General features: G+C 43.5%; 1 protein-coding gene across 1 annotated transcript; it reads right to left on the minus strand.

Moving 5' to 3' along the window:
- Positions 1–752: 752 nt before the first annotated feature.
- On the minus strand, positions 753–19,032 carry LOC111949722 (neuroblast differentiation-associated protein AHNAK-like). Its single transcript, XM_023967073.3, is given in 8 exon segments — positions 753–1,480; positions 1,482–4,571; positions 4,685–4,878; positions 5,348–5,504; positions 5,936–6,058; positions 7,104–7,211; positions 7,331–7,386; positions 18,818–19,032. Coding segments are annotated over 8 exon segments (3,852 nt in total). The 5' UTR covers positions 18,876–19,032; the 3' UTR covers positions 753–1,414.
- Between the last annotated feature and the right edge of the window lie 341 nt (positions 19,033–19,373).

Below are 19,373 nucleotides of genomic sequence, written 5' to 3' on the forward strand. Positions count from 1 at the left end.
GAGAAATGTCAAGTGAGGGCATGTGAAAACTTTCTCCTTTACCACCATGCCCTCGACCTCAATATCCCTTTCTGCCTTAACCTCTGGAAGAGAAATGTCAATGTTAGTCATATGTATTTTACTGCCTTTCACTTTGGACCCTCTAATTTAATGTCACATCTTTTGGACTTCATTTTTGGTAAGGATATGTCGAATGTGGGCATGTGAAACTTTCCTTTTTTCTCCGAATGTCTTCAATGTCTATTTCCCCTTCTGTTTTTCCTTTTGAAAGTGAAATATCAATCATTGGCATTTCAAACTTTCCACCTTTCCACCTCAGGGCCTTCTAGGCTGACTTTTGCTTCTGGTGTCTTCATTTTTGGAAGTGATATATCACATGCTGGCATTTGGAACTTGCTTCCTATCCAGAATGTCCTTCAGTGTCAATCTCACTCTTTCCCTTGGGAAGGGAAAAGTCAATTGTGGCATATGAAACTTTTTCCTTTGAGGTCTGGTCTTTCTAAACTGGCATCTGGTTCTGAGGACTTTATTTTTGGAAGGGAAACGTTGAATGTTGGCATAAAATCGTCCTCCTTTACCAGAATATCCTTCAATGTCAATTTCCCTCTCCATTTTTCCTTGGTGTGGGAAAATATCAGTCTTGGCATTTCAAACTTTCCACCTTTGGCTTCAGGTCCGTTACTTTGACTTCAAATTCAGGCAACTTCATTTTGGAAGGGAATGTCAATTGAGGGCATGTGAAACTTCCCCCCTTTGCAACCATGCCCTCAACCTCAATATCTCTTTTCAGTTTCTTCTTGGGAAGAGAAATGTCAATGTTAGGCATATGTATTTTGCTGCCTTTGCCTTCCGGTCCCTCTAGTTTGATTGTCACCCTCTGGGCGCTTCATTTTGGTAGCGATACATCAAACTTGGGCGTATGAAACTTTCCCCTTCTTTTCCAGAATGTCCTATGTCAGTTTCTCCCTCTGCTTTTCCTTTTGGAAGTGAAATATCAATTGTTGGAATTTCAAACTTTCCACCTTTGGCTTCAGGTCTTCTACTTTGACTTCACCCTCAGGTAACTTCATTTTTGGAAGAGAAATGTCAAGTGAGGGATGTGAAACTTTCTCACTTTACCACCATGCCCCTCAACCTCAATATCCCTTTCTGCCTTCACCTCTGGAAGAGAAATGTCAATGTTAGTCATATGTATTTTACTGCCTTTCCTTCTGGACCCTCTAATTTTAATGTCACCATCTTTTGACTTCATTTTTGGTAAGGATATGTCGAATGTGGGCATGTGAAACTTTCCTTTTTTCTCAGAATGTCTTCAATGTCTATTTCCCCTTCTGTTTTTTCCTTTTGAAAGTGAAATATCAATCGTTGGCATTTCAATCTTTCCACCTTTGGCTTCGGGGCTTCTACTTTGCCTTCACCTTTCAGGCACTTTCATTTTTGGAAGGGAAATGTCAATTGAGGGCATGTGAAACTTCCCCTTTGCCACCAGCCTCCCTCAACCTCATATCTCCTTCAGTTTTCCCTTTGGGAAGAAATGTCAATGTTAGGCATTTATTGCTGCCTTTGCCTTCCGGTCCCTCTAGTTTGATGTCACCCTCTGGGAGCTTCATTTTTGGTAGCGATACATCAAACTTGGGCATTTGGAACTTTCCTCCTTTTCCAGAATGTTTTTCAGTTTCAATCTCATCCTTTCCCTTGGGAAGGGAATAGTCCATTGTGGGCATATGAAACTTCCCTCCTTTGACACCCGGTCCTTCTAAACTGACATATTCATCTAGTGACTTCCTTTTTGGAAGGGAAACGTTGAATGTAGGCATATGAAATCGTCCTCCTTTTCCAGAATGTCCTTCAATGTCAATTTCTCCCTCCATTTTTCCTTTGGGAAGTGAAATATCAGTCGATGGCATTTCAATCTTTCCCCCTTTGGCTTCGGGGCCTTCTACTTTGACTTCACCTTCAGGCAACTTCATTTTTGGAAGGGAAATGTCAATTGAAGGCATCTGAAACTTGTCCCCTTTGATTGCATGTTCCTTAGCCTCTCCTTCCATTTTTCCTTTTGGAAGAGAAATGTTCATYGTTGGCATATTAATGTTCCCCCCTTTGACTTCAGGGCCTTCTAGGCTGACTTCACCATCTGGTGTCTTCATTTTTGGTGATATATCAAATGCTGGCATTTGGAACTTGCCTCCTTTTCCAGAATGTACTTCAGTGTCAATTCCTCCCTTTCCCTTTGGAAGGGAAAGGTCAATTGTTGGCATTTGAAACTTTCCTCCTTTGACTTCTGGTCCTTCTAAAAGGATATCTGCTTCTGGTGACTTCATTTTTGGAAGGGAAATGTCAGAATCTCCTTCAACTTTGATGTCACCTTCCGCTTTTACTTTTGGTAGTGAAATGTCAATTGTAGGCATGTGAAACGTACCTCCTTTGACTTCAGGTCCCTCTGTGTTGACCTTACCCTCTGGTGACTTAAATTTCGGGAAAGAAATGCCAAATTTGGGCATCTTAAACTTTCCCCCTTTACTGACATGGCCTTCAATGTCAACTTCTCCCGCTGTTATGCCTTTTGGAAGGGAAACATCAATATTTGTTATCTCAACCTTTCCCCCTTTGATTTCAGGGCCTTTTACTTTGGCTTTACCCTCTGGTAACTTCACTTTCGGAGGAGAAATATCAAGTGAAGGCATGTGAAACTTTCCGCCTTTAGATGCATCTCCAACACTAATGTCACCTTCTGTTTTTCCTTTTGGAAGTGAACAATCTATAATGGGCATATGAAATATGCTGCCTTTCACATCAGATCCTTTTATTTTCATGTCACCCTCTGGTGACTTTATTTTTGGAAGTGAGACATCAAATGTGGACATTTGAAACTTCCCTCTTTTTCCAGAATTTCCCTCAATGTCAATTTCGCTTTTTCCTTTGGGAAGTGAAATGTCTACTTGTGGCATGTGGAACTTTCCTCCTTTTACATCAGGCCCTTCTACATCGACTTCTGTTCCTGACGACCTAATTTTTGGAGGAGAAATATCAATGATGGGCGTTTTGAGCCTTCCTTCTTTTCCTACATTTGAATCAATATTGACTTCACCCTCTGCTTTTCCTCTGGCAAGGGAAATATCAAGTGTGGGCATTTCAAACTTTCCCCCTTTCAATTCAGGTCCCTCTAAACTAGCATTGCCCTTCATTTTAGGAAGAGAAACGTCACATGAGGGCATTTTGAACTTGCCTCCTTTTCCAGAATGTCCCTCAATGTTAATTTCCCCCTCTGTTTTTCCTTTAGGGAGAGATATGTCAATAGAGGGCATTTTAATTTTGCCACCCTTCACTTCAGGTCCTTCTACATTCATTTCTCTGTCTGATGACTTGATTTTTGGTAGAGAATTGTCAAATGTGGGCATCTGAAATGTACCTCCTTTTCCTAAATATCCTTCAATGTCCACCTCACCCCCTGCTTTACCTTTTGGGCGTAAAAGGTCAACTTTTGGCATGTTGAACTCCCCTTTGACTTCAGGCCCCTCTATATTCATGTCCTCCTCTGAAGACTTGAATTTTGGAAGAGAAACATCGAAAGTTGGCATTTTGAACTTGCCTCCCTTTCCAATGTGTCCTTCCACATCAACATTTGCTTCTCCTGATGTCATCTTTGGCAGTGAAATGTCAACAGCTGGTAGGCTCATTTTTCCACCCTTTTCTGGACCTTCAATATCCATATCGGATGATCCAATCTTTGGTAGTGAGATGTCAGTTTTTGGCATTGATATATTTGGCCCTTTAAAAAAGGGTCCCTCTATCTCGTCTGGCACTCTACGCCGGGTGTCCAGCTGCAGATCGATGTTGGGTGCAGAGATGTCAATAGCTGGCATTTTAATGCTAGACACTCCTGTTGACCCTTCAACTCCTTCAGCTAAACCTTTTGCTTTTATCTCACCATCAATTTCATCAGAGTGACAGGCTGAGGGGAGTCCTAATGAAAGCTCTACCTCTCGGTGCATAAACTTTGACCCCTCCTTGACTTTCACTTCTGGTTTCTGTAGGTTGACTTCCTTGTTTCCAGATGGCAAACTGAATTCCACTGAGGGTGGTGTGAATTTGACATCAGGAGGTTTCAGCTCCAGAGACCCTTCAGACAAGGCAGTGTCCGATGTTATCTTTTTTGTTTTAGGGAAATGAATTCCGAACCTGTGGCCCTTTCCTTTAACTTTGACTTTAGCTCCAGGCACATCTGGCAGGGAGACATCTGCCTGTCCCTTTGGTTGCGTCATGTCAACTTCTCCTGTAGCCGCCTCAGCACCCTTTGCTTTCATCCTGGGACACCTTATCATCCTCTTCTTCCTGCCAGTGGCGACTACTCCTCCATGCTGCTCAGTTCCCTCTGCCTTCCCATCCTTCCTCAGCTTGAACTTGGGGAAGGCAAACTCCACATCGACAGGGTTGAGCTCCACCTTGGAAGGTGATCCCTCCATCTCCAACTCTGCTCCAGTGCTCCCTTTCTTGTTTTCCTTCAGCCTTTTCAATCCAAAACGTCCTCCCCTCTTTTTCCTCGCTTTGAAAAGTTTGATGCTCTTGACACTCTGCAACAGATATGCAAGTATGAGTTAGGTGGACATGAGCCTGATGAATCTGGAATAACCAGTTGTATATCTCAATGTCAAATTGGCAATTACAAATACTATCATAGCCGTACCATTTTCTGCATCTTGGTTTTGGGTCCTTTCAGTTCCAAGCTAGTGGCGCCAGGGTGCATGGTGACATCAGCACCGGCGATGGTCCTCTTCAGGAAAAAGGAGACTTTATAAGGCTCCGCACACTGCAAGATCTTCAGGGCATCCTCATACTTCACATTGTCAAAGTAGACTCTTGCACTGAGCAACTGATCTCCTGCAAGGACACCAATCAACCAGACCAAAGTTAATATGCACACAGCACAAATGAGATAAAGAGAACAGGGGGAAATATTGAAGTCTTATAGTTGTGGTTTGCTTTTGACAATCAAAGGAAGGATATGAAAGGGCATGGCATTTTGATGTTTACATTTTATTTGCACAAGATAATGTACAGTATGCACGTCAGAACAGGTGATTGATCAATGACATTACATGCAATAAATTACACAGTACACTTAATGGAAGTTATACAAGGAAGGGATACAGATGGGGAGAAAGAAGATGATTTCAACATTGCATTTTTTTCAGTTATTTCTAAGTATGGAATGAATTTATGTTTGAATAGTTTACTGTTTAACATTCTAATTTCTATTTCTATCTATTAAACTAGTCCATAACTACTTTACCTCAGCTGTGTCTCATGGCTTTATATTCATGCAACTCTAATTTCCCCGTGCAGTTACCTTGCTGGAGGCTAAGATGCTTTGCTGCAGTGGAGTCTTTAAGGACGTCCTTAATGAAGATGCCTCGCTCCCCTCCACCTGTGACACTGTAGCCACTGGCTCCGGCCTCAGCCTCTGTCTCCATCACAACCTCCACCACCTCAGATGCAGTCTCCTCCTGTAAAGACACACCAGAGGAGAGGGTTTCCTCACAAGTCTATTGTCATGTTGTGTTGCTCCCATGCTGTTTTCATGTTGCTGCTGCCATGCTTGTTGTCTTGGGTCTCTCTTTATGTAGTGTTGTGGTATCTCTCTTGTCGTGATGTGTGTTTTGTCCTATATTTGTATTTTATTTTTTATTGTTAATCCCAGCCCCCGTCCCCGCAGGAGGCCTTATGCCTCCTGGTTGGCCGTCATTGTAAATAAGAATTTGTCTTTAACTGACTTGCCTCGTTAAATAAAGGTTACATTAAAATAAATAATAATAAATAAAATAAAAGTCTCTTGTCTTCAAATGTAAACAGTAGAATGGCATGCGATTCTGAGCGTTTTCTAGGCCTGTGTAAATGTTACTGTTTCATGAGTGTTAGTTGTTTCTTGTCTCTTTACCACTGCTTGGACCTCTGTTGAGGAATCCATCTCTGCTTGGGCCAAACGAGACGACTCTTTCAGGTGGCTTCTCTTCAGACTCAGCACCTGTTTCAGCTCTGCATGCAGTTTCTCTTTCTGAACCTAAACGGAAGGAAGCATTGTGTCTGTGTTGATGGCTCAGTTGATTGGACCATGATAGTAATGGTAATAGTTCCGTCATGGGTTCAAATCCTGCATGGGCCACATACAATATAGGTTATTGTGTGTTAACTGTAAGATACAAGTATTTGGCAGGTAAATAACTTTGTAAGCATAGGGGATTGAAACCCAATGAACTTTGTGTATGTGTGTGTGCTTGCGCCAACTGAATTAGCCAATGAATGCTTTGGGATATGGAGAGAAAATACCTATTAGGGATTGACAGAATACCTTCATTATAGCCACACTCATTATGAGATTAGAGACATTATTTCTCTCATCACACAGGCTTTGACCTACTCCATAAACTCTGTGTTAGCTGCAGCCCTGACCCCAACCTCACTGACTGAAGTACAATGACAACAAAACCTGCTGAGGTCATTCTATCCCCCCGGTCGCTTCTCTCAACATAAACAACCATTCATTTAGCCAAGCTCAGCAGAGATGGCACTTTTTCATACAGCAGGTGGCAGGGCACAGTGGCAACAACAATTGACCTCTTGTGTTAGCACACCTCAAAATATGCACAGGTGTTGGGGACTAGAGGACATGCCGGAAACATTATTATGATGCATAATACTGTGGTCAATTCTGAAATGGTTCAAACATTTTTTTATAGGATATACGAGTGACATGAAAATATTATACACCAGTAAGTGCATGTCCATAAACACACAATATATTGTTTGCTTTCCTTATTTATATTTAGACCCCTCCCATGTACTTAATTCCGAGTATCAGCTCCTCCCCTCAGACACTATAGGATCCCTACATGTAAGATGAACAGGTCTAAGCACTCCTGAAGTGTACAACGTGCATGACAGGGGTAACATGCAATGTATGTATTATGCTGAGTGTGTAATGTACAGTGTCTATTTTGTATACAGCAGAACTGTGTGTCTAAGACCCTTTTCTCGGCTCTTTTTCTTTCCTATCCTATCCATCCCTGGCTTGAGTGTGTTAGGATATCCAAACACTCTCAACTCACCACTCTCTCTGGGCTCTCCTGGTCCTCTGGGGAGGCACTGTGGTGAGGGTTGGCGTGGGGGGCGGTGGGAGGCCTGTCTGAAGGGGGAGACTGCCTTTTGTCTTTCACCTGGCTCAGTAGAGGAGATACCAAGTTCAACAGGTCAGTCAACAGCACTGCAGTACACCACCTCAGATATGGCAAATAGCATGTCTGGAACAAGTGAAAGCCAGATAGTGGCTACTCACGGCTGGTTCTCTGGCCTGGGTAAATACATGACTTTCTTCCAATTCTCTGTCAGAGTCTGCAAACAGAAGGAGATTGTGTCAATGTTGGCGTGTGATGCACAGACAGAGGGCACATCTCAACAAGACTATATCACCACATAGATATCATCAATGGCTTTACTTTGTCTGTTTTGACCCCACTGCTACATTGGCATGGCATAATGTCATGGATACAGTACATGGATACACACATGCATATACTGTAAGATTATACCTTCTCTATTTTATCGTTTTTTTTCGCTTGACGCAGGTATTGCGGCATGCCCATGGATTTCCAACCATTTGATTTAGTGACCGGCCAGGCTGCGGTGCATTGCTATGGCACTCTTGGAATTATTTCCATGGTTTTGCATATCACTGCACCACCCACCCTAGCCCCTCAATAGACCTCTACTTATAGGCAGGAGGCACTTGACTTTTCTGCTGGTCCCCAGCAATGTCATGCATGTCCTACCCTTTTGGTTTCATGTGATGTCTTTTTGATCAGTCTTGGCATGTGTGTTTATGCGTGTGTGTGTGTGTGTGTGTTTGTCAAGGGGGGGATCCAGTACTCAGTGTCAGCGTATTTCTCATGCCTCTGTCGGGGGTGTCAGAGTGTCGGGTATCTCAGCCGGTCACGAGAAGAATTACAGACATTCAGAGTGCTCCTGTCCAGGATGGCTAAACGTTGTGAAAGCAGGGACACCCGCCCTGGATAGTATGCTTCATGAGTACTGGACATTGCAATAATAAGGCTGTTACGCATCTGATCTATTATGATCTGTATAATGTTAATACCGGTATCAAGAAATAACTGAATGGCTGTAACTTCTCGACATAGCTAAATTAAACAAACTTTTGAGCTGATTTAAAAACATGAAATACTTAGAGCTTGTATCCATAATATCCAGGTAAAGCAGAGTTCAAATTAGACCGTGACATTTGGGGAGGTCTCTATTTTTTTCATGCGACCTCCTACTGTATGTGCGCATGAGCTTGACATGAGCTTTTTGATGGGCCTAATTGTAAAGACGTCATTTAGCGTACAAATTGTATTACCTTATAATGTGGCATGAACACATGGACACAACCACTCAGCATGTGTTCATCTGATTGTCAAACAAATCACTTCAAAAGTAGGCTACCTGCACATGTTTGTCCACTCTAAAATTATTCCAGCATCCAAACAGTGCACTGTTCACATTGTCATTTTTTAAACCATGACACAGAGGTTTGTTTAATTTGGAATATGTCAAGACTTCCGCCGAAGTTGGTCCCTCTCCTTGTTCGGGCGGCGTTCGGCGGTCGAAGTCGCCGACCTTCGAGCCATCGTTGATCCTCTTTTCATTTTCCTTTGGTTTTGTCTTGTCTTGTATCACATCTGGTTCCAATCCCATTCATTATATGTGGTGTATTTAACCCTATGTTCCCCCTCATGTCCTTGTCGGTGATTGTTTGTTTGTAAGCTTTGTGCAAGATATGTTCTGGTGTGCGGCAGGTTTTGTACCCACTTGTATTATTTTGTATATTTTGGTTTTCTGAGTTCTTGAGCACTTATTAAACTGCTCCGTTTTATACCAAGTTCGATCTCCTGTGCCTGACAATGGTTCAATTATAATTATTTAGAGACACCTTGCCCCTCTGCCCCCCCCCCCCCCCCCCCCCCCCCCCCCCCCCCCCCCCCCCCCACCGTAATATGTGTATGAGTGAAAGAAGCAGCTGGCCCAGAGTGCTCCCTGCACTGCACAGTGAGTGCTCCTCATAGGTCAGACCACTTTCTTTATATAGATCCAGCTCTCTCTGACCCACATCTGCAGGCTTACTACTGACTGATCTATACTGGATCCCTTCCAGTCAGCTTAGAGGGACCTGCAGACTACAGTCCAACACAGCAAAACAACCTAACCTCCAATCTGGCAACCCATCTGTTTCATTTCGCATTATGGGATTGGTGTTCTGTGGTAAATGAAAAGGTTTCGAATTAACATTGGAGAAGGACACGGTACTGTCTGTGTACGTCTGTTCTCATGATATGTTCGCCGGTCAGATGTGGTATCCTCAATGTTCTCAATGTCTTTTTAAATGCATTGGTCCTATACATTGAGACATTGCACCTAATTCATCAAGCAGGTTCACAGGATTAGGTTTTCCTCTATTAGATTTGGTAATGAAGTAACAGACCTTGACTTGGTGGTCAGCTATTTGCTTCTAGGAAATGGGAAAGGACAGGACAGTTCACTAACATTCTCCCTACATCAAACAGCCTGATCCCAGTCTGAGCAGGGTATCAGTCAGGACCCTAGTTAGAAATGGGATAAGAATAGGATATTGTGATGTGTGGCTTTGTTTTTGGCGGATTGCGCAACAACAACAACAACGCCAGAGTAATGAAAGTGATATGAGCTATCTAATCTCCAATTAAGCAATATCTAATTCAATTATAATTGGAATATGTTTCTATTTGGCTATGCTGTGGAGTGGTTATGAAGTCAGGTTTCTGCACAACGGAACACATAGACCTACCCTTTTCCATCGTAGTGTTTGATACTGGAATTGTCTTTCTGAATAAGAGTATTGTTCAAGGCAAAGAACTACAAGCAAATAGAACAAACAACCAGATCTAGAGAGGTCTCAGGGACATGCTTTCAGCAGTGTAGACCAGGCTGTTTCACTCACAGCGTGCCAACAAATACACAGCGTGTGTACTACCATGTAGTAGGAAATGGGCCTAATATATTCACCTTATGAATATTTAAAAGTCCCCACATACAGTAAACATAGCTTTGATAGGAAGCGCTGTGTGTCTTGTTTGCTCTGTATATATTTTTCAGCAGTTGAATCCTAAGGGCTTTCAGGTCAGTCACTTTGGACACTGATTTGGCTAGTCATCTAGACACCATGGCCAAATACTAATGGAATTCTGCAGAGGATAAATTGTGTTTGTTTTCTCCATCATTTGGAAAGTTACAGTAATTGGGTTAGCAACTAGGCAACTAAAAGAGCATCCTCTAAAGTTACAAAAAATAATAATTTCCCTTGGACTGAAAACGTTGGAGAGTCATCTACAGTAACCATCACATTGACAGTCTACCACAAGTTACCCCATATGTACAGCCATAGTATGTAGTATTAAGACACACACTTAGCAGCTACAGACCTGCTGTGTGGAGAAAGCTAACCTGATTGGTGCTAATTCAATGAGTGTCATGAGACCCAGGGTGAAGAGAAAGGACCCTTTGTTGTCAATAATATTCCGGTAATAAGTTGACGTGCAAAAACAAATAGCATCATGATTTACAGAGAAAAGTGGTTAGTTTGTGTACAACTCAGGGATAAAGTTAATTCTAAAGCTATTGGATTTGAAAAACTGTTTATTCAAACAGTTCAATGCCGGGGCACATTATGATTCATGAATAGACCTCCTAAAACTGCTACATATAGATTTTAGTGTTACCAAATACCCCCATCTGTTTTCGTCAGTTATTGATCTCTACTTTCCCACGAAGATGAACTACTTCTACTAGAGGGGACCTATGCCAGCTTGAGTTGTGGTGAAAAAATCTAAAATCTATTCCCCCAACTGTGTCCAAAAGAAACCCACGTTAGACTCCACAATCTTAACTGCTGGATGTTGTCAATTCCCTGTTTATCAGGCCAATGAAGGGAAAGCCCTACTCGGCATAGCTGGCATTCCCAGAAATGTCAGAGACTTTAAACCATACAGATTATTTGGGGTAAAAAAACAAACACTCCAGGACACGTTTGAACGTCTAACACAAAACAGAAAGTATGTAGAAATTATAATGGAACTATACGTTTTCAAATAACTGCGCTTTTTCTGGCCCGCAAATTGCTTTAACGAACAGATCGGTCCAGAGAAAAATTTGCGCTGCCCTCCGCTGAATTTTGAAATGTGACCCTCGAGCCGAAATGATGGCCTACTCCTGCTTTAAACTAATAATTTGGACCCAACTGTGCTACTGTTATCCTATAAGGTTCACAAATATACCTCAGATACAATATCCTATTTAAAAACTGTACATTATGAAACAAGAGACATCTATAATTAATTGTGGTATATTCTATTCTTCACTAACAGTTGCCTTGGACTGTAAATAGGTCAGCATGTGGACAGAATCAGGTTTCAGTGTCTGTGTGACTTGTGAATACATCAAATCAAATGTTATTGGTCACATACACATGGTTAGCAGCTGTTAATGCGAGTATAGCGAAATGCTTTTGCTTCTAGTTCCGACAGTGCAGTAATATCTAACAAGTAATCTAACAATTCCCCAACAACTACCTAATACTTGTGACATTCTTGTGACATTGGGTGCTGTAGGTGTCATGGAGGGCAGGTAGTTTGCCCCCGGTGATGCGTTGTGCAGACCACACCACCCTCGGGAGAGCCTTGCGGTTGAGGGCGGTGCAGTTGCCGCTTGGAGGGTACTATGGTGTTGAATGCTGAGCTGTAGTCAATGAACAGCATTCTTACATAGGTATTATTTTTGTCAAGATGGGATAGGGCAGTGTGCAGTGTGATGGCGATTGCGTCATCTGTGGACCTGTTGGGGCGGTATGCAAACTGAAGTGGGTCTAGGGTGGCCGGTAAGGTGGCGGTGATATGATCCTTGACTAGCCTCTCGAAGCACTCAATGATGACAGAAGTGAGGACTAAGGGGTGGTAGTCATTTAGTTCAGTTATCTTTGCCTTCTTGGGTACAGGACCAATGTTAGCCATCTTGAAGCATGTGGGGACAACAGACTGGGATAGGGATTGTGAGGGTTAACACGTTTAAATGTTTTACTCATGTCAGCCATGGAGAAGGAGAGGGGGAGGGTGCAGTCTTTGTTTGCGAGCCGCGACGGTGGCACTGTATTATGCTCAAAGCTGACGAAGAAGGTGTTTAGTTTGTCTGGAAACGTGACGTCGGTGTCCGTGACGTGGCTGTTTTTGTTTTTGTAGTCCGTGATTTCCTGTAGACCCTGCTACATACGTCTCGTGTAAGAGCCGTTGAATTGCGACTCCACCTTGTCCCTATATTTTGCTTGTTTGATTGCCTTGTGGAGGGAATAACTACACTGTTTATGTTCAGCCATAATTCCAGACCTCTTTCCATGGTTAAATGCGGTGGATCGCACTTTCAGTTTTGCGCGAATGCCGCCATCCATCCACGGTTTCTGGTTAGGGTAGGTTTTAATCGTCACATTGGGTGACTTCTTTATAAACGCACTCACTGAGTCAGCGTATAGGTCAATGTTGTTCTCTGAGGCTGACCGGAACATATTCCAGTCCGCGTGATCAAAACAGTCTTGAAGGGTGGCTTCCGGTTGGTCAGACCAGCGTTGAATGGTTCTAGTCACTGGTACATCCTGTTTGAGTTTCTGCCTATAAGAAGATACGAGCAAGATGGTGTCGTGGTCGGATTTGCCGAAGGAAGGGCGGGGGAGGGCTTTGTATGCACCGCGGAAGTTAGAGTAGCAGTGGTTGAGAGTATTAGCCCTGCGTGTCGTGCAATCAATATGCTGATAGAATTTAGGAATCCTTGTTCTCAAATTTGCTTTGTTAAAATCCCCAGCTACAATAAATGTAGCCTCCGGATATATAGTTTCCAGTTTACATAGAGTCCAGTGAAGTACCTTGAGGGCCGTCTTGGTGTTCGCTTGAGAGGGAATGTACACAGCTGTGACTATAACTGATGAGAATTCTCTTGGTAGGTAAAATGGCCGACATTTGACTGTAAGGAATTCTAGGTCGGGTGAGCAGAAGGACTTGAGTTCCTATATGTTGTTATGATTACACCATGAGTTGTTAATCATAAAGCATACACCCTCGCCCTTCCTCTTCCCAGAGAGGTGTTTATCTCTGTCGGTGCGATGCATGGAGAAGCCGGGTGGATGAATCGATTCCGACAACATATCCCGAGAGAGCCATGTTTCTGTCTCTGATGTCTCTCTGGAAGGGAACTCTTGCTCGAATTTCGTCTACCTTGTTGTCAAGAAAACTGGAGTAGTTGGCGAGTACTATACTCGGGAGCGGTGAGTGATGTGCACGTCTACGAAGCCTGACCAGGATGCCGATCCGTCTGCCCCTTCTGCGGTGCCGTTATTTTGGGTCGGCTACTGGGATTAGATCCATTGTCCTGGGTCGTGGTCCGAACAGAGGATCTGCTTCAGGAAAGTCGTATTCCTGGTCGTAATGTTGGTAAATTGACATTGCTCTTATATCCAATAGTTCTTCCTGGCTGTATGTAATAAGACTTAAGATTTCCTGGGGTAACAATGTACGAAATAATACATAAAAAAAATGAAATACTGCATAGTTTCCTAAGAACTCGAAGCTGGTCTAAACATGGAGTTAATCAGTCGTATGACTCTGGTGAGAGACATAGCATAGTAGTACCCAACCTGGATTCCTAAAGCATCATGTGCTCCCTGAACATGAATCAGACATTAGAGTCTTTGCTGAGTCTGTAGACTCCACAGAATTGTAAGGTGGAATCATTTAATGCACAACCTGATTACACAAAACTAAGATTGAACTGAATATGGGATTGAACTGAATATGGGATTATATGGGATTGTTTTAGCCAGTCACACTTATAAAGGCTCCTCATCCAGAGATCTGTCTTTGAAGAGGACTATAGGAACTGAAGATTAGAGATAGAGAGGGTCTTCTTGTCCTTTGAAAGCTCAGATGGAAAAATGAGCCACATCCTGAGGCGGACAGGAAATGCCTCTTTATAAACAGGAAACTGATATATTTTGTGAGATAAATACTCAACAAGGAGGCCAAGACACAAACAACCCTCCTTCTCCAATGATAATGTCAAATACAGCACTGTTGGGTGATGAATAACTGTATTTAAAGCACTGACATTAATCTTAAATCCAGCTTTTATCTGTGTATTTTGATGGCAGTTTCCCTGTGTCAAACTGTGTTTCCTTCTGAGTTTCCCCAGCTTCCTCCAAATCGCCCAACCGCCTCTTGACCCTGCTACTTCCTCGTCTACTACCGACCCGCACCACTGTTCAAGAAACCTGTCGCTAGGAAACTGTAATAATTAGTTTTCTTATTCACATTAATTCATACTGTCACGCCCTGGCCTTAGTATTCTTTGTTTTCTTGATTATTTTAGTTAGGTCAGGGGGTGACATGGGGAATGTATGTGTTTTTGTATTGTCTAGGGGTTTTGTATGGTATATGGGTCAGWGTCTTGTCTAGGTGTTTGTATGTCTATGGCTGCCTAGATTGGTTCTCAATTAGAGSCAGCTGTGGTTCATTGTCTCTGATTGAGAGCCATATTTAAGGCAGTCATAGGCATTGGGGTTTTGTGGGTAATTGTCTATGTTGAACGTTTGTTGCTTGTGTATGCACCTACGTCGTTAGCTTCACGGTCGTTTTTTTGTTTAGTTTGTTATCAGTGTTCGTTTCGTGTTTTTTTCCTTTCTCTAAATAAAGGAGAATGTATTTTGCACACGCTGCGCCTTGGTCCTCTCTCTCACCCATAGACGATCGTGACACATACTAACTCTGTCACACTACCTTACAGCTCAAACAGAATAGGATTCCTGTGATATTATACCCTGGTATCCTACACTTTCCCAGTAAATAAAAACTCCCATAAACGCTCATATTTACATAAAAATCAGTCTTGTGATATATCTATAACGCTCTGGCTTGTCTGAATCCACAGTATTGTAGGGGGTCAGATACAGTCTCCCTATTTCAGACTGGATTTGGGGAGGGTTAGCTGCTTGCATTACACTCCGCTACGCAGTGGCATAAACATCTATCTATAGTATATCAACAACATTCATAACAGATCCCTGCAGTGACGATAACTCCAGAGCAGACTGTCCCCCCCACCCCCGTGGATGGTGCTGGTATCCCATCAACACGTTTGACCCCCCAGTCCTCAAAGGAATGGCAGGGGGATCACACACACAGACATTCAACACATGCCATCAAAGGGAGGAGAGGGCTATGGGAACACACACAGTTCAAAATCAGATAGGAGTTGTTACCGAACATTCTAACAAGCAGCTATGTAAGTTGTTACATTCATTGGCTGAGATAGATTTAAATGTTACCTTAACGTTTTTAAGGTTTTTAAACCTTAAGATGGTTTTTAAATAGCTACATAAAAAGATTCCCAACGCACACATTAACATCTCTTAAATGACCAACACATTCACATTTTTCCAAGGCAAACAGTCACTAGCCTGAGAACCAGAGGGAGGAAAAATGACTTGAAAAAAACTTTTAGATGATACTTCTACATAATACTTATATGCCTGTTACTGTCATTCAAACCTTAACTCTGGGCGGGTCTTGCCCACCATAGCGGGTTTACCATTCTACCCAACTTGCCATGGCATACCAAGCTAATGGGCTGGGGAGCAACACTCAGATCCTGTGACCGGCAGGTTGCAGCTGTGTTTGAAACAATCGCGTGCTGCTACTACCTCATCAATAATCTTTGCAAGCAGGAACAGCAGCAGACAGCAGCAATCCACAACGACCATGCTGAGCATATTGTATGGTATCAACAATACAAGTGGCGTTTGTCCTTCTATACGGCCTGTGCACTTATCCAACAAATAATAGCTATGTTATCAATACCTAGCAATGTGCAGTCTCCAGACTTCAGTCTATGCTGCACAACACAGTTAGACAAATGTTTTTAATAAAATAATGGGGGGGAAAGAACATTCTCAAACAACGATGCAGATAACTAGATGAATAGATATGACATGAACAAGACTAAAGTATATTACCACCAGTGAACTTGATTTCATTCTGCACTATGTACAAACAGTTGAACAGCCATAACACAAGAGGTTAAAAAAGTCCTGCCAGTATCCTAACCTCAGATACATGTACCACCGCACCTACCCACTGCAACTGCTTTTTGTTCTATGTTGCTCTGTCTGTATGCTACGTCTTGCTTGTCCTATGTTGTTCTGTCTGTATGCAATGTCTTGCTTGTCCTATGTTGCTCTGCGTGTGCTCACTGTTCAATGATTGTTTATATTGTAATTGTTTTTAATAACCTGCCCAGGGACTGCGGTTGAAAATTAGCCAGCTGGCTAAAACCGGCACTTTTACTGAAACGTTGATTAATGTGCACTGTCCCTGTAAAAATTAAATTAAATAAACTAAACAATCCCACTCTTCCACATGTACTGTCCACAAACTCTCAGATCTAAGAAGTCACAATGAGTCAGATCTAAGACAATTCCACTGTAGTGAGATTGAGACTAATCCTACCTGGTTGATACCGCTGTCACAGTGTGCTACCTCCCTGGGTAGAGGTGAGAGATTCACCTGGTAGAAGATCTGAAATCACACACTGTTCTCTGTCAAACTCTCACTCACTCACTCTCTCTTGATCACCCTGTTACCAGCCAGCCTGTCCCTTCACTGAAACCTCAGTTGGGAAATCTGGACAAGCCCCATGGCATCTCTAGGTGGGACGTAACAAGACTAATGATTGGACGAGGGCAAGGGGATGCCCCCATATTAGGAAGGTGAGGGGCAGGACTGTCAAGATAGGGGGGAGGAGGAAGGGGCAAAAACTTTGACAGGACTTAGTCAGATTGTCATGAGCTTTCTTCTGCTGCATATTTGAGAAATTGACTGGAGACCACTCTTCTTCAGCGACATGTAAACTACCTGCCTGGCTGGCTGCTGGTGACATTGTTTAAATTCCCTGAGGAGTCAAACAAAGTGGAGGAATAACAAAAGGAATAATCTTCAGATCTGGGATAGCGGAGCTAATGTTGTGTGGCTATTTTTATCCCTCGAGATCAAAATAAGAACAGGCCTGGGGTCTTAATTTAGAGAAAGTGTGACTCTTCTGGGGAGAGCAGCTGTTGTTGTGAGCTTAACACTGAGTGTACTGTGTGTATTGATGGCCTGTTATCAACTGCCCTGCTTGCAGAGCTGAGGTAGTCAAAGTGAGTGCTGTGGTGGTTCATAACCACCATGCCTGCATAGACATGGAGTAATACCATCCATTCTGCCAGCTGGACCCCCATGTGAGCCGCACAGGTGGTCCCATCGAGCCCTGGCCAGGGACACAAGCCTGCCACTGAAGGCTGCCAGGGAGATCAAGCCGCTTGCATTGTGTTAACGCTGTCATTGTTGCATTCCGCCGCTGACACAAAACTAGGATTTAGACAGGGGGGCTCGGAGCATTGGGGGGTGAGGTGAGGTGGGCAGCTGGCTTGGCACGGGACAGAGTGTCCCAGTGGCCCAGCAATCCCCTCATGTCAGCGGTTCGCTGTGCCAGGGCCAGGAAACTGGAGCAGGCTGGCTGCGGGGGGCTACAGGGGAAAACATCCCCACTGGGATCTGGGATGGGCTGTGCTCTGGGGACAGCTGCAGCCCATAGTATTGACTGACTGTTGTTGTGACTCCAGAGGTTGGTCACATGTGGTCACATGATGGCTGTCTGGTCTTTAACAGTGTGTGTGTGTGTGTGTGTGTGTGTGTGTGTGTGTGTGTGTGTGGTGTGTGTGGTGTGTGTTGTGTGTGTGTTGTGTTGTTGTTGTGTGTTGTGTGTGTGTGTGTGTGTGTGTGTGTGTGTGTGTGTGTGTGTGTGTGTGTGTGTGTGTGTGTGTGTGTGTGTGTGTGTGTGTGCGTGCGTGCGTGTGTGTGTGTGCGTGCGCTGTACGTGTACGTACTGCAAAAAACAGAGGCCGAGCATCTGTAGATGATGGGATGAAAAGCATTTCTTCAAGGTAGCTATATATACCGCACTTTGTGAGGGCAGAAACCCAGACAGTTTGAATGAAATGTATATCTACTGGATCCCTTCCAACTGTGGATCCCTGTCTCAGGCCAGGACAAACACATCCAAGTGTTCAGGAAGACTCAAAGAGGAACAGATCTCAGTAAATAAGCCAGCACAGACGTCATATAAACACAGGAATGTCTGCCAGATAAGGTTACACTAACTTAACAACACTGTCAGCTAAACAATGCTCATATCCTCTTTCATTTCACCTTGACTGGCCTCCGTCTAGGTGTATTTATAGTCAAGGGACTTGGTGGGGAACCACTCTTTAACAAATAACAAGAGCGAGAGATGGAATTTGTCTGTGACATGTTTCAGCAGGGAGGTCAACTGGAGTGGGAGGGTTGCTAGTGCTACCTCGTAGCATGGCATCGAAGCAAGTCTATGGTTTAAACTAAGAACTGATTTGAGCTGCGTCTCTTCTTAATTAAAAACTGTTCCTGTGAAATAAAAGACACTTTGGAACACACGATTCCCCAATTAAACTAGATTAGATTAGCCAATAGATTGATTCAAGACAGATAAGTCAATGATGTTGTTACTCATCAATATTGTGTCTCCAGAATCTATTGAATGCAGCTCGACAAAGCAATGTCTATCACTAGGAACCACAACAAGGCTAATGAACAGCAGATCCCATCACTCGTCCCCCATCCCTACTGACCTGCATTGGAAGAGGGTGTCCAGGTGACTCTGAATATCCCACGCAGACACTCACACATGGTCCAAAGAGACACAAAACCACAGAGCACACACACACAAACACACTTTGACACACTGAAAAACAAACAAACAAAAAAAGAGAGATGGGTGCAACTGGATGGACAGATAATTATCTGAAGGTTAGCACTCTGTCTGTCAGTAGGCTGGTGGAAGACCTGGCTGTTTCTGGGCTAGCGTGTAGAAAGAGGGTCCCAGGCTGGGAAAGAGAGAGAGAGAGAGAGAGGGATAGATAGAGAGGGAGGGAGGGATGGATGGATGGATGAAGAGAGGGAGGCCGACAGGACCGAGACGGAACAGAATGGGACCGCATTAGCTCAAGTTGACAGTCAGCAGTTTGCGTGTCCCCTCGGTAAAGCCCTGCTCTTTTGTTCGGTGGCGGGATGGCTTTAGCCCCGGCCCAACACGGCCTTGTGAGCAGGCTTAGTGTTAACTGGTCAATGGACACCATGTCAGACAGAGCTCAAAACCAGCCACAATATAATCAAAAGAAAAACACA

Source organism: Salvelinus sp. IW2-2015, linkage group LG22, assembly GCF_002910315.2.
Source record: "Salvelinus sp. IW2-2015 linkage group LG22, ASM291031v2, whole genome shotgun sequence".
Classification (NCBI taxonomy): Eukaryota; Metazoa; Chordata; class Actinopteri; order Salmoniformes; family Salmonidae; genus Salvelinus; species Salvelinus sp. IW2-2015.